Source organism: Hyperolius riggenbachi, chromosome 2 (assembly GCF_040937935.1).
Source record: "Hyperolius riggenbachi isolate aHypRig1 chromosome 2, aHypRig1.pri, whole genome shotgun sequence".
In the NCBI taxonomy this organism is placed as follows: Eukaryota; Metazoa; Chordata; class Amphibia; order Anura; family Hyperoliidae; genus Hyperolius; species Hyperolius riggenbachi.
Window position 1 is genome coordinate 119,125,284 of NC_090647.1, and position 14,923 is coordinate 119,140,206.

General features: G+C 44.1%; 2 protein-coding genes across 3 annotated transcripts in view; one reads left to right on the top strand and one right to left on the bottom strand.

Moving 5' to 3' along the window:
- NCKAP1L (NCK associated protein 1 like) overlaps window positions 1-14,923 on the top strand; it is a 374,626-nt gene that overhangs the window by 74,374 nt on the left and 285,329 nt on the right. The gene's annotated exons all lie outside the window — the stretch shown is intronic.
- Window positions 1-14,923, bottom strand: part of LOC137544045 (protein D7-like) — a 63,156-nt gene that overhangs the window by 20,041 nt on the left and 28,192 nt on the right. For both annotated transcript variants that reach the window (XM_068265112.1, XM_068265111.1), the window contains exons 3-4: window positions 11,465-11,591; window positions 271-378 (exon numbers count right to left, since the gene is read on the bottom strand). In XM_068265112.1, the coding sequence (XP_068121213.1) occupies window positions 271-378; window positions 11,465-11,591 (235 nt within the window). The remainder of the gene's footprint in view (window positions 1-270; window positions 379-11,464; window positions 11,592-14,923) is intronic.

Genomic DNA, 14,923 nt, shown 5'->3' on the forward strand with positions numbered 1-14,923 from the left:
CATTAATACCTTTTCCATTAGTTTGTCCTTTGAAAATGTAAGATACCACACTTCTCACCCATTTGGTAGCTTTGTTGATCAAGGGTGCCTCCAGTGTTCTTAGCATGGCATTATGCAAGACTGGCAAGTCTAAACTTAGTGGACTGTATGGTCATAGTATGGTGGCATTTCAGTTTAGCGAGGAGAGGTTTTAGAAATGTCACATGATGTTTGGACACCAGTAGCTCACACTAGCAAACATTCTGTCCAATTATTGTACACTCAACTTACCATCCCAGTTTTCCCTAGGTGAATATCTCTGTAGGAAATTCTCTTGGTTGGGTGAGCTCTGTGGCAAGTGCTGAGGAAGATTGTTTTCAGGCAGAATATCGCGGTTTCCTGTTAAAGTTACAAGATGTTAGTGTTAGACAAATTTTCCTTGCAAGAAAGGAGGACTATGCTTATCCTTAGGGGTCAAGATTTTAAACAGAATAGCATGTGCTGAGGTGACTGGTCAAACAAACAAATTAACCCTCTGCACTCACATCAAGCTGCAACACTAGCAGCATTAATAGGTTGCATAATTATGCGATTGAAGGGGGATGTTAGCTTCCTAAATGGATTGCATGCAATAGCATTGTGTACTAAACCCTTAAGCCCAATCTCCACGATACGATTCTATGAAGATTCCATTTACGAGCCGATTAAATCGGACATGTCTGATTGGGATTCGATATGCCATTGTCTTGCAATGGCAAATTCACTCCCAAGCGGACATGTTAGATTTAATCGGATCGCAAATAGAATTGTAATCGAATGTAGTGCTTCTATCCACTAGATGTGCTTTAGGCCATTTTGCAACCACATGTCCTGTAATCAAAGAAACTTCTGTACTGGTGTTAACCAGTTCGCATTCAGTCATTTTTCGCTTCATGCATCCGAACAATGTTCACCTCCCATTAGCCTATAACTTTATTACTACTTATCACAATGAACTGATCTATATCTTGTTTTTTCCGCCACCAATTAGGCTTTCTTTGGGGGGTACATTTTACTAAGAGCCACTTTACTGTAAATGCATTTTAAAAGGAAGAATAAGAAGAAAACGGAAACAAATCATTATTTCTCACTTTTCGGCAATTATAGTTTTAAAATAATACATGCCTCCATAATTAAAACCCACGTATTGTATATGCCCATTTGTCCCGTTTATTACACCATTTAAATTATGTCCCTATCACAATGTATGGCGACAATATTTTATTTGGAAATAAAAGTGCATTTTTTCCGTTTTGCATTCATCACTATTTACAAGCTTATAATAAAAAAAAAAAAGAAATATTTCATCTTTACATAGATATTTAAAAAGTTTAGACCCTTAGGTAAATATTTGTGTTTTTTTTTTTTTTAATTAAACATTTTATGTGGGTATTTTTGGGAGGGTGGGATTGAAATTGTATTTTTTTTGTAAATATATGTGTATTTTTATTTTTATTTAACATTTAGATGTAGTTTACTTTTTGGCCACAAGATGGCAGCCATGAGTTGTTTACAGTGACGTCACTCTAAGCGTACCACGTACGCTTAGAGCGACATAGGAAGCAGAAAAAGCGTAGCTTCCGAGAGAAGCTGTCGCTTTTTCTGCGGGGGAGAGGAATCAGTGATCGGGCACCGTTGCCCGATTCACTGATTCACTGGCTAACAAACCGCCGGCCGGGAGCGCGCGTGCACGCGCGCGATCGGCCGCGTGGACGCGCAGGAGCGCACATGGCTTCCTGGACGTGAGTTTCACGTCCAGGAATGTCAAATAGTTAATTGTGGTATGTGTTCACTAGTGAGCAGATTCTCATTTTGTAACAGTACTGTATGGCATTTCAATGTGATAAGACTCAATTGGAACTTTCAGGCACATTGAAAAGTATGCAGCACTGTGGCATAGTGGTTAGCACTCTTGCCTTGCAGCATTGGGTCCCCAATTCAAATCCCAGCCAGGGTACTATGTGTATGGAGTTTGTAGGTTCTCTCCCATGTCCGCATGTTTCCTTCAGGCACTGTTCTCTCCCACATCCCTAAAACAGACAAGTCATTCGGCACTAGATTGATAGGAGACTATGGAGGGATTAGATGGTGAGCTCCTCTGAGGGACAGTTAAGTGAAAAGAATACCCTTTACAGTGCTGCAGAAGGTGTCCATGCTATAACTATACTTATCTGTCAGATTACTTGTGGGAAATAAGCCCTTAAAGAATACTTCTATTAATGCTGTGGTAGACACAAAGTCCATTCACTAAAGCACAATTCTCAGGATGGGTCTGTTATCAGCATTGAGTGTTAAGGTGCATACACACTGTACTGTTGCAAACGGGTAGTTTTTCAGACCCTCCTGTGGGGTGGTTCTGCCAACAGTTGCACATGAGTACAAGTGCCCCCCCCCCCCCCCCTTTCACACATGCGCGCGCACACACACACACACAGGCCCATATGCAATTCACCTTTTCTCCTGAGATATCTCCTAGGACAGTGGTTAGCCACCTTTTTGATGTGGTGATACATCACGCCAAATGCTTGGCTCTCTGTGATAAGTCACATATGTATAATAAGAAAAGACAAACTTACTTGTGGTAACGTCTTTTCCAGGAGTCGGAAGGACAGCAACCCTGAGACTTGTCTCCTTCCATTTTAGATTGGACAGGACGCTAGTTAAAAAATTAACATAATGAGATTAGGCAGGAACAGGCAGCATATATAAGGCAGCATTCCCTTACCCTCCTCAGTAATAAAAAAAAAGACTCCACACAGAATGATGTTTCAACAAAATTATTTTAGTCGGGTGGGTAGCAAGGGTGCTGTCCTTCCGACTCCTGGAAAAGACGTTACCACAAGTAAGTTTGTCTTTCCAGGACGTCTCAGGACAGCAACCCTGAGAAGATAAACAAGAAACTTTATTAGGGAGGGATAACAGCCTGCAACACACGTCTACCAAAACATAAATCAGAATTGGATGATAAGTCCAGTCTATAATGTTTAACGAACGTATTGTGGCTTGACCAGGTAGCCGCTTTACATATTTGCTCTATAGTAGCTCCTGCCCTCTCTGCCCATGATGTTGACACAGCTCTAGTTGAATGTGCCTTTACTGGTCCAGATAATTGCTTTCCCTGTTGGATATAGGATAATGCAATGGCCTGTCTGATCCATCTTGCTATGGATGATTTAGAGGCCTGTCTGCCACGGCCTTTCCCAGCAAAGAGAATCAACAAAGCGTTGGATTTCCTCCAAGATTTAGATCGTTGAATGTACTGTATTAAACATCTCCTCACATCTAGACAGTGCATCTTTTCCTCTTTCTGATTTGATGGGTTACTACAGAAGGTTGGTAATAGGATCTCCTGAGATGTATGAAATTTGGATACAATCTTGGGTAGAAAAGAGATATCTAGGCGAAGAGTTACTCTGTCTTCTGAAATGGTACAGTATGGTTCATTGACTGATAACGCCTGTAATTCTCCCACTCTTCGTGCAGAAGTTATGGCTAGAAGAAAAGCCATTTTCAAGGTGAGATGTTTCTCTGAGATTTCCGAGATTGGTTCGAAAGGAGCTTCACATAGAGCCTGCAAAACTGTGTTCAAGTCCCAAGTAGGTACTTTTATCTGTACTGCAGGTCTTAGTCTTTTTAGTGCCCTAAAAAAAACGGACAACGTATTCTTCCTCCGCCAATCTTCTCTCTAAGAAAAGACTCAATGCCGCGGTCTGAACCTTCAGAGTACTAGAGCTCAGGCCTTTTTGGAATCCCTCCTGCAAGAACTCCAGCACTGAAGAAGAGAGGACTGGATCTTTAGATGTAGATGTACACCAGTTGCTATAGGTATTCCATGCTTTAGCGTAAATCTGTCTTGTCACTTTCTTCCTGCTCTGGATAAGTGTCTCCGACAACCTGTTAGAGAATCCTTTCCTCTTTAATAGTTGCCACTCAAGCTCCAGGCAGAAAGGTGAAGGATTCCTGGATTGTGATGCAGAACCGGACCCTGGCTCAACAAGTCCGGTCGATCCGGCAGGATCAGGTGATCTGAGGCTAAACTTTGTAGCAGAGCAAACCAGGATCTCTTGGGCCAAAATGGTACTACCAAGATTGCTTGGGCCTGGTCTCGTTGAATCTTGCTCAGTACCTTTGAAATCAGTCCCAAGGGAGGAAAAAGGTAAAGATGATGCTTGTTCCAATTGACTGAAAAGGCGTCCAGGACCCAGGGATTGTCCTGTGGACACAGGGAGGCAAATCGAGGACATTTGGCATTGTTCCTTCTTGCGAACATGTCCACCTCTGGTGTTCCCCATCGTTGAGATCTGCCTGAATACTTGGTCGTTTAGAGACCATTCGTCTTGATAGATCATCTTTCGGCTTAGATAATCTGCAACGCAATTTAGAGCCCCCTTCAGATGAACCGCTTTCAAGGACTTTAGATTCTTTTCCGCCCAGCAAAGAATCTTCGAGGTCAGACTCCACAAAGATCTGCTCCTTGTCCCCCTTTGCCGGTTGAGGTAGGCCACTACCGTGTTGTTGTCTGTCCTGATTACAACATGATGTTGATGTATAAGTAGGGAGAAGGTCTGAAGAGCTTCCCAAACAGCCCGTAGTTCTCTGTAGTTCGATGATCTGCTCTGAATTAGTGTAGACCAATGACCCTGAGCCGGTAATTGCTCCAGATAAGCTCCCCATCCCCAGGAACTCGCGTCTGTTGTGATCAGAGACTGCTGAGGGAATTCCCAGAGATTCCCTGCATTCAGATGTTCCTGATCTGACCACCAGTCTAGAGACTGTTTCACTCTCCAGGGAATTGTCACTCTCTTGTCCAAAGACTTCAGGCTTCTGTCCCATTTCGATAGTATCCAGTTCTGTAAGGTTCTGGAATGCAACTGACCCCATTGTATCGCTGGGAAGGATGCTGTCATGGTACCCAACACAGTCATAGCCTTTCTCAGAGTGATGGAGACTGAACTCTGAAAAGAAAGAACAGAATTTAATATCAGCGAGGATTTCCGTGATGGTAGATACAGTCTTTTACTGACAGAACATATATCAAACCCCAAGAATTCCATGTACTGTCTGGGTAGTAGGGATGACTTCTCCCAATTAATCAACCACCCCAAACTGATAAGGAAGTCAATAGTCAACTCCACTTGGAGATTTACTGAATCAAAAGATGGACCCCAGATAAGTAAGTCATCCAAATAAGCAATCACTTGCACAGATCTAAGCCTAAGCACTGCCAAGACTTCTGCCATAACTTTCGTAAAGAGCCAAGGAGCAGATGAAATACCAAAAGGGAGAGAATTAAATTGAAAATGTCTTACCTCTCCTTGAAACACCACTGCAAACCTCAGGTAGCACTGGGATTCTAGATGGATAGGCAGATGGAGATAGGCGTCTTTTAGATCCAGGGATGCTAGAAAGCAATTTTCCTGCAGAAGATTTATGACTGAGCGGATGTTGTCCATCCGGAATTTTCTGTATCGGACTGCTTTGTTTAAATGTTTCAAGTTGAGGATGAATCAATAACTTCCTTGTGGCTTCTTTACTAGGAACACAGGGGAGTAAAAACCTTGACCCTCCTGACATTTGGGAACCTGTCGGATGACCCTCTTGGATAACAGTGATCCTACCTCTGTTTGTAGAGCCTGATTTTGAACCTGATCTCTTGGAGGGGGAGTTACGAAAAATTGGCTTGGTGGAGGGTATGAAAACTATCTTGTACCCCTGGAGAATGATGTTTAATAGCCATCTGTTGTGAAAAAGTTCCTGCCAGTGTTCGAAAAAGTGAGATACCCTGCCTCCCACCGGAATCCTGGCGTCATTGTTTAGGCTGTTGGTTGGCCGGGGTATAGGATATGCCGGGCTTTGCACGGTGAGATCTATTGGGGGGCCATCTCCTTCTGGGAGCTGATCTATTCTCTGTCTCCGTTTTGCCCTGGTCACGAAAGGAACGGTTTGCCCGAAAGTTACGTCTTCTAACGGGAACGTTCTTTTTCCTGTCTGAGGATCTTTCTAAAATCTCGTCTAGCTTAGAACCAAAGAGGAGGTTGCCCTCACAGGGAACTCCACATAGTTTAGATTTTGATGATGTGTCTCCCTGCCAGGTTTTGACTCAAATGCCTCGTCTGGCTGTGTTTACTAAAGCAGAAGCTCTGGCAGTAAGGCGGACTGAATCGTCTGCCGCATCAGTTAGGTAGTTAGTGGCATGCAGAATCTTAGGAAAGGAGTTAAGGATCTCTTCCCTAGGGGTTCCAGTAGCGATCTGGATCTGTAATTCAGTCAACCAGATCTTTAAAGATCTAGAAACTGCGGTGGAGGCTACAGATGGTTTGAAATTCAAAGTGACCGCTTCCCACCCCCGTCTTAAAATGTTGTCCATTTTCTTATCTATGGGATCTCTCAGGTTGCCAAAATCTTCAAACTGAAGCTCAGACCTTCTAGAGACTCTGGACAAGGCTGGATCAAGTTTTGGAGAGTGACCCCAGAATTTCTGATCTTCCGGGCTATAGGGATATCTTTTTGCCAGGGATTTGGGCCAGAAAGCCCTCTTTTCCGGATTATCCCACTCTTTCTTTATAATGTCTTTTAGACTGGAATGAACAGGGATAAAAGATGACTGTATCTGAAAGACTTTCGTACATCTGGTCTAGAGGTGACAAAGACTTTTGTTCTTTAGTAATACCCATTGCACAATGCATTGCTTCAATTAGTTCTTTCATAAAGTCAGTGGAAAAAGCAAACTTTAATGGTTTTACATTTTTACTCTCGGATGCATCAATTTCTGATTGGGGTAATTCTTCAAGGGAGGAAATGTCTATTTCACCTTCTGACCCCTCTGACCTTTCTGAGTCTATCTCAATCCTCCTTTTAGGTGGTCTGATAGGGGACTGGGAAGTACCAGCAATAGGGGCATCTGAAGGTAGAGTAACAGGAGGTGTACTCGGGGGTACATCAGGATTTATGGCTGATCTCTTAATCTCCTGAATGGCTGATGACATCTCTGATCTCATCCAGCCCATAAGGTCTTTTAACAGAGTGGGTGACTCGTCCTTAACCACCTTTTCCGTGCAAGACTGACACAGATGCTTAGCTGAGTCCGGCATACGAGTATTACATACTGCACACTTCTTTGACTTAGGTACAGACTTAGTTTCAGAAGTAGTCGTTTTATCAGGCTTATCAGTTTTATCAGACTTGGTAGGCCTATCCTGTTTGTGCCTTGAATCCGACTTTACATTCTTTGGCTGAAAAACACAGACAAAGGAAATAGCTAAAGCCTGAACCTCCCTCAAACAATGAATATATACACACAATTCAGGTATTAAGTCAAATAACCAATGTGACACATACCAGAGAGGGAGTGGAGCTTGTCTCCTCAGAGCCCTGGGAGCAAGAGCCTGCGGGTGTTTCCATGGTCAGCCTAACAGAAAAAATGACCATGATGCCATCTTAAATAGCACTCTGTGGTGCTCCGCCCAAACTCAGGTTATGCACCTGAGGTCTTTTACCTGATCCGCGCCGTTTCCGCCTTGATTCGGAGCCCTAGCTCTATAGCGGTGAATGGCCGCTGCAGCGCACGCCAGGCTGACTTCCTCCTTCCTCTCAGCCGATCACATGACTCCGTCATGTGATGCGTGCGTCCTTCCGGCGGAAGTCCGCTTCAGCGCACAATGCAGGGAGAGGCAGATGCGTGCGACCAGCGTCCGCGCATGGCTCCAACTGACCAGCGCAAGTCGGAAAGCGTGGCAGCCGCGGCTCCTGAAGTTCCCTCATGGGTAGCCAGCCCCTCCAGCGAACCAGCATCCTGCTGGACAGGAAAACAACTGAGGAGGGTAAGGGAATGCTGCCTTATATATGCTGCCTGTTCCTGCCTAATCTCATTATGTTAATTTTTTAACTAGCGTCCTGTCCAATCTAAAATGGAAGGAGACAAGTCTCAGGGTTGCTGTCCTGAGACGTCCTGGAAAATACTATTAATAACCACAAATGGATGGAAAGAGTGCATTATCCTGAATATACTTAGCAATGAAGGCTAGAACCTTTCAGGAATATTAATAAAAACAATCAATGGGACAGTTATCTGCCCCCCTTACCCCCATTTACAATGATAGCACAGCACCAACAATTTGCACCACGCGTTATAGCTGCAGTGCGCCCCCCCCCCCCGATCTCATGTGTAGGTGCCCTCAATATAGGTTGCCAAGCATAGGAGCCCCCAGTATAGTCAGTTGAAGGTCTCCATCACCCCCATAGGTAGCCAGGCGTAGGTGCCTTCAGTATAGGTAGCCATGTGTTGGTGCCCTCAGTAAAGGTAGCCAGCTATAGGTGCCCCCAGTATAGGAAATCAGGTGTAGGTGATCTCAGTATAGGTAACCAGCTATTAGGCGCCCCCTTGAAAGCCGGCGCCCTGTGCAACCGCTCTGGTCGCACAGGTCAAAGGCCGGCAATGAGTACAAGCTATTGGCAGACTGGCAAGATGTTTGATGATCCACTCGGCGGAACAGTCAAAAAACAAGTCTTTATCAGTCTGCCGTTGTACTCATGTACAACTGTTGGCAGAACCACCCCGCAGGAGCTCTGATGGACCTGGCGTTTGCAATAAGTATGGTGTGTGTATGCGCCTTATACATAGTCATCCAAACTTGAACAGAATATAAAAAAAGAGTGAAGTATCTAAATGATAAAGAACATGTAGTTAAAGAAAAACAATTCCAATGTTTAATTCCTCCTGGCATATTGACAACTACCCAATCTAAAACTGATGATTGTCAGGAGTTCATTGACTAAGCCATAATGGAACATTGCCCTGCTGACAAAAGAGTGGAAGCTGCAGACATCAAATCTGATGGGTTAAAGTGTTTGTCAGGCATAAAAATCATACATCAAATGCATATGTTAAGTAGCGCAAGTAGTTATCTACGTGTGTCTCTCCCCCCTCTGTTTGTTCTTTTCTGCAAGAACGATCATGGTGTATGATCGCTGCATCCCAATATCGTTCGTCTGGTAACTATCGTTCCTTGCAAACGATAGTTATCGCAAGAGTGTACGTAGCATAACTGAATATAAGTGATTGCCAAGTGAACAGCAGCTAATCTTCATGGATATCCGTGGCCCCTGCTACTTAATTAGCATGCAAAAACAAGATCAGCACCTTAATCATTCAGCTGTTTGCTGATTCATATTCAGCACTGTGGCCCCTGCCGCTCAGACCTCAGATCACGTGGGACGCCAGCACGTGACTACTTCCGGTTCAATCCAGAAGTGTAATTTCTTCCATGCGCGCCTAAAACTGCTGCCTCCGATGGAGAAGCCTTCTCTACGCTGCAGGACTCCAACTGTTCACTGAACAGAGGTAGAGAAGGAAGGTCCGCACCAATGTCTCCACATCCAATAAACTTTATTCAGGACATGGCCAGTTACAGGTAATTGCACTGGACTGACACGTTTCGGACTCCAGGTCCTTAAAGAGGAACTGTAACATAAAAATATCCCCTGGGGGGTACTCACCTCGGGTGGGGGAAGCCTCCGGATCCTAATGAGGCTTCCCACGCCGTCCTCCATCCGTCAGGGGTCTCGCTGCAGCCCTCCGTGGAGTCCGGGCAGCGGTGACGTCATTATTTACCTTCCTGGCTCCTGCGCAGGCGCTCTGACGGCTGTCGGCTCCGAACTACACGGAAATACCCGATCGCCGTCGGGTCCGCTCTACTGCGCAGGCGCAAGTTTCCTGCGCCTGCGCAGTAGAGCGGACCCGAATGAGATCGGGTATTTCCGTGTAGTTCGGAATGGAAAGCCGCCACAGCGCCCCCGCTGGAGCCAGCAAAGGTAAATATTGAAATGACAGTCGGCACAGTCGCCGGCTGTTCGGAGGGCTGCGGAGAGACCCCCGTGGGACAGAGGACGGCGTGGGAAGCCTCATTAGGATCCGGAGGCTTCCCCCACCCGAGGTGAGTACCCCCCAGGGGATGTTTTGAATGTTACAGAGTCTCTTTAATCATAGTTCACTGAACAGTGCTGCTTGGAGACCTGGAAACCGCTGTCCCTGCCATGGATGGCACCCCTGGAGACCTCTCCCCTGCATCCTGTTCAGGAAACTAACCTGAGGTACAGTGACTGATTATTATCTTATGTGGCTGACTATTTGTTATGCAAATTCTTATTTTGCAGTTTCCTGTCCATGGTGGGGGAGGGAAACAAGTCTCATCCTGGGGTGCTGTGTGTAGGACATTCTGAGAAAAAAAAAAAATATTATACTGGCAAGATGTTGACATTTAGTGCCATAACAGGCTAGACAAATCTTGCATCCACTCTGCTTGTAGCTTAAAGTGGATCCGAGGTGAACTTTTAGACATTGCATAATTGTGTTCCTTTCCTATTGTTTATAGGGCATTCCTCAAGCCAAATACTTTGTTTTAATACAATTCCCTATAAACTAAAAGCCACACCCACAGATTTCCAGAGAGCCTTGGCAGTAGCAAGGGCTCATGGGAGCTCAGTCTGTGCAGGAGGAGGTGTTACTAGCCATTGATTTCAGAGGCAGAGGGGAGGAGGGGGGGGGGGGGGATTAGGCTGATGGCTCAAGATACAGATAAGCCTGCCTCTGTGTAATGTTTACAAACATGGCTGCTGTCATATCACAGGAATAAATAATCATATTCTATTAAAACTGTTTACAGCTAGATTTGCTGTGTAAACCATCTAAACTTTAGATAAGATATATAGACAAGTTAGTTACTTGTTAGTTTTTCATCTCAGATCTGCTTTAAACTTGTGAACTCAGAACAGACTGAGGGATTGAATAAACAAGGGGTCTAATCTACTAAACAGCCAGACATCCATTTAGAGGTTCTGGTTCGTTTAAGGCATCTTAATGACATGTATTTATGCCAAAAAAACAAACATGTATACCTTTTCATGTTGCATGTACTGTATATAGCCATCTGTTCCAACAGCTTGTAAGCAAACATGATTCAAGTTTGATGAAGGCTGCACGCGTAAGAGAATTTGCTGCCGGGAGACTTGGGCACAGGATACAGCCAGTATGGCTCATCCTGCTGCACAAGTTCCCAACGAGGTTTAATACTATTCCCCCTCTAGGTCCATGGATAGTGGGGAATGAAGTAATTCGACTTCCAGCAACTGCTGGAGGCCGAAAGGGTTTTAAAAAGTAACTTCAGCTCTGTCTGACGGCGCTGAAGTTACTCAGTGTGCTGCTATAGCCGTAATTCCTATTATGGCCTATGGTGGCGCCAGCTGCGCCCAAGTCTCCTGCGCTGGATTGCCAGTGTTTGGGCTGCAGAGCCAAAAAGCTTAATTACCCTTATAAAAATTAGCCAATAAACAGTATTCTGATTTAAAAGGAAACCAGAACTAACATACAAAGATACTTCTGTCCTCCCTTTCCATTTAAACAGCTTTCCCATGCATAATCAGTATAAATACAATTAAGCAGTCAGTTTACCCAGTGGTAGCTCCAAAACGACCTTGTCTTCACAGGTTTGCAGATGCCTTTGAAGCTCTTTTTTAGGCATTACATGACGGGCGTTGTAAAAGCAGGTGGAAAATTTTTTTGCTATCTGCGGATTCTTCTACAAGAAAGCAGTTGATGAATTAGTCGTTTGCTGTTCAAACTTCAGTATTACATCGACAATACAAAAACAAGTTAACAGAAGTTGCTTAAAGAGACTGAAGTCTCCTAAAAATTAGATTTTTACTTTAAAAACCTCCAACATAATCGCCCCTCCTAAAACACTGCATCCCTGCAGCTGCAAACCATACATCACCCCTAAGTCCCCTGGCAAAATACACAACTTTCTCTGCCTCCATGCTGGTCAGTGCCGATTGCCACCTCTCCCAGTGAAGACAGGGGTGGGAAGAGGCGTCGATCCGTGCTGATGGACGCGTGTAGAGGCAGAGCTGCAGCCAAAAGCTCTGCCTCTATGCAGGGGCCCCATGATGTGCCCAAGGTAATTTGGGGTGATTCATGGCATTGCAGCCACGGGGATGTAGTGTTTTAGGTGGGGCAATTATGTTGAGGTTTTTAAAGTAAAAACCTCATTTAGGAAACTTCAGGACCACTCCAGTGGGAGGGGGGGGGGGGGGGGGGGGAGAATCTGACAGGTTTTGGACTAGTTCTTGTTGGAGATGCTCAGGCTTTTCAAAAACAATTCATGAATAGCAGTTGCCAAAACTAACTGTCAAAATAGTGTGCAAGTAGGGATGCTGGCATCTTGTTTTGGCAGTTAAACTGCCATTCTGGAAGTGCTTCTGAAAACCAAGAAATTTTTTTTTGAGAATTCCACACAAGGAGATTGACTGGTTCAAAACCTGCTGGTTCTGTCAAGACTTGCTGCCTACTTTTTTTTGCTGAAGTGGCCCTTCAGCTAAGAAACAGAACATTAGTAGCACAGATATGAGTCTTGTTTTCAGTATAGGAAGAGTTAAGAAACTTCCCTTATCTATGAAAAACCCTCTGAGCTCTGACTAGTTTAGTCAGAGCAATGCCATTTTCTGAAGCACTTAAAAGCAGACCCAAACCAAAATAAAAATATTTAGTTGCACCACTGACACATACAAAGATAAAACTCTTTCAAGCCTATGAGCATTTCACTGCATGCTTTTCACAACTAGGGTTATACAGGTGGAAGCCATTACTTCTGAGTTTAGTAGGAGGTTTTAGATCATGGTTGCATTTGTCTTCAGCTACCCTCCCTCAGTGGCATCTATGCAAAATCTCACACAAGCTGACATCCTCCCCTGTGACATCAGTAGCAGCCTGTGTTTTTTTTTTTAATCTCCTCCACCAGTCTGCTGGATTCTGTCCTGGCAACATAAAATGAAGGGAGGGGTCCCTTCAATAAATGTAAAATATATGTTATATTCGTCAGCATCAGGGCTGTGGAGTCGGTCCAAAAATCCGACTCCGACTCCTCAGTTTAGGATTCCACCGACTCCGACTCCTCCTCCTCTAATTTGCATATTACAATTTTGTTGATTAAAAGTATGTAACATGAAATTCGTCTCTTAATTGCCAACGCTTAGGAATTTTACAAGACAACTGAAGTGAGAAGGATATGTAGACTACTATATTTATTCCCTTTAGACTAAAACTAGTCCTTGGTAAGAGTACTTGTAAAAGGTACAAACCGGAACAAAGAACATCTATCAGGCCCTAGGCAATGTAAGTGTGGGTACATGTAAGAATGATGTGCAGGTACTCTGCAGGGGAATGAGGAGATTGTAAACAGACAACACCTCTGTGTTCAATGTGCACAGCATTTTCAGTGGATTCCCTGCAGCTCTGTGGGGAGTGCATATGTAGAGTATAGTACTACTGTGTAACAAAGTAAACCTGAGACAGATGAAATTAAAGTTTTATACATACTTGGGGCTTCCTCCAGCCGCCTTCAGGATAATCAGTCCCTCGATGTCCTCCTCCACCACCTGGATCTTCTGCTATGAGTCCAGGTACTTGAGCCAGTTAGGCTTAGTGCGCATGCACACACTCCGCCGCCAGGAGCATACTACACCTGTGCAGCACTATTGCGCAGGTGCAGAATGTTCCTGGCTGTGGGAGCGGCATGCGGCCGGACAGCGCTGACTAGCTGAATTACCAGGACTCATAGCAGAAGATCCGGGTGGTGGACGACAGTGAGGGACTGATTAGCCTGAAGGGGGCTGGAGGAAGCCCCAGTATGTATAAAACTTTTCATCCGTTTCAGTTACCCTTTAATTTGTAGTCACCAAACCAAATTTTAATAACATATCACATTTGATTTCATCAGCAAAGGGAGTGCAAACATTTGCATAAATCAGCATCAATGCAGAATTATTTCCATCTCATTGACCATCTCTATTCGTGACACGGCTACACATCAGGCTTTATTCTTACAGCATAGATGTTATTTAGTATATATAAGAGATTCCTGTGTACACATCATATATACAGTCACAATCAGATATGTATATCTGACCTTAAAAATACGGGGACTGCTTTATTGAAGCAGCACAAGTAACTAATTTTGACTGGTTTATTTCATTTTTGTGGACTAAGCACAGCTATTACTGTATATATACATTATTTTTAATGACTATTATCTGAGAAATAGAACATTTTATCATATTTTCTATTTTAATTACAGTTACAAATTCATTAGGAGTCGGTGCATTTTTTCCCGACTCCAGGCACCCAAAATTGCCCGACTCCGACTCCACAGCCCTGGTCAGCATGCAGCAGAAAAAAAAAAAAAAAAAAAAAAAAAAAAGGCTGCTCTTGTAATTTAGAAAATAGATTTTATTTCGGTCCACTTTAAGGTGCCCATACACTGCATCGAATTTCTGCCAACAGCAGATTTGATCACTTATCGAAATGATAATGCAAACACTGACCGATCTCCATCTAAAGTCAGTTGATTTGTCCCAGTGGAAAGATCTCTCGATCGCTGGTAGGTCGTAAACACGTCAATAGCAGCATTCAATTGACCAACAGAGCAATACATTACCTCTCTGCTGGTGCAAATCCATGCTGTCCCTTCTCCGGCTGGCCTTTTCTTCACTTCCTGTCCATGGAAGTTCAAACAATAGAACGCCCTCTACTGTTTGAACTTCTGCTTTGTCATTGACATTACAGAAAGTAAAGATAAGATGCCCAGCGGACAGAATGAACAGCTGGGACTCACGCAGGCAGAGAGGTATTGTGAACTCATTTCATGCTGAAATAAATTCAAAATCTGTTTGCAGTATATGGGCAGCCATTAGTTCCCTTTGATCAGATTAGATAGGGATCTGTTGGCAACCAGTGTATGGCTGCCTTTAAAGGTCAGAGACCATGAAAGACAACGTCAGATAGGATTTCACTGCAGAGAAGTTCAAAGGGTCGTTAGTTCTGCTCTGTTTCATAGTTTCAAATGCAGAGTTTGTA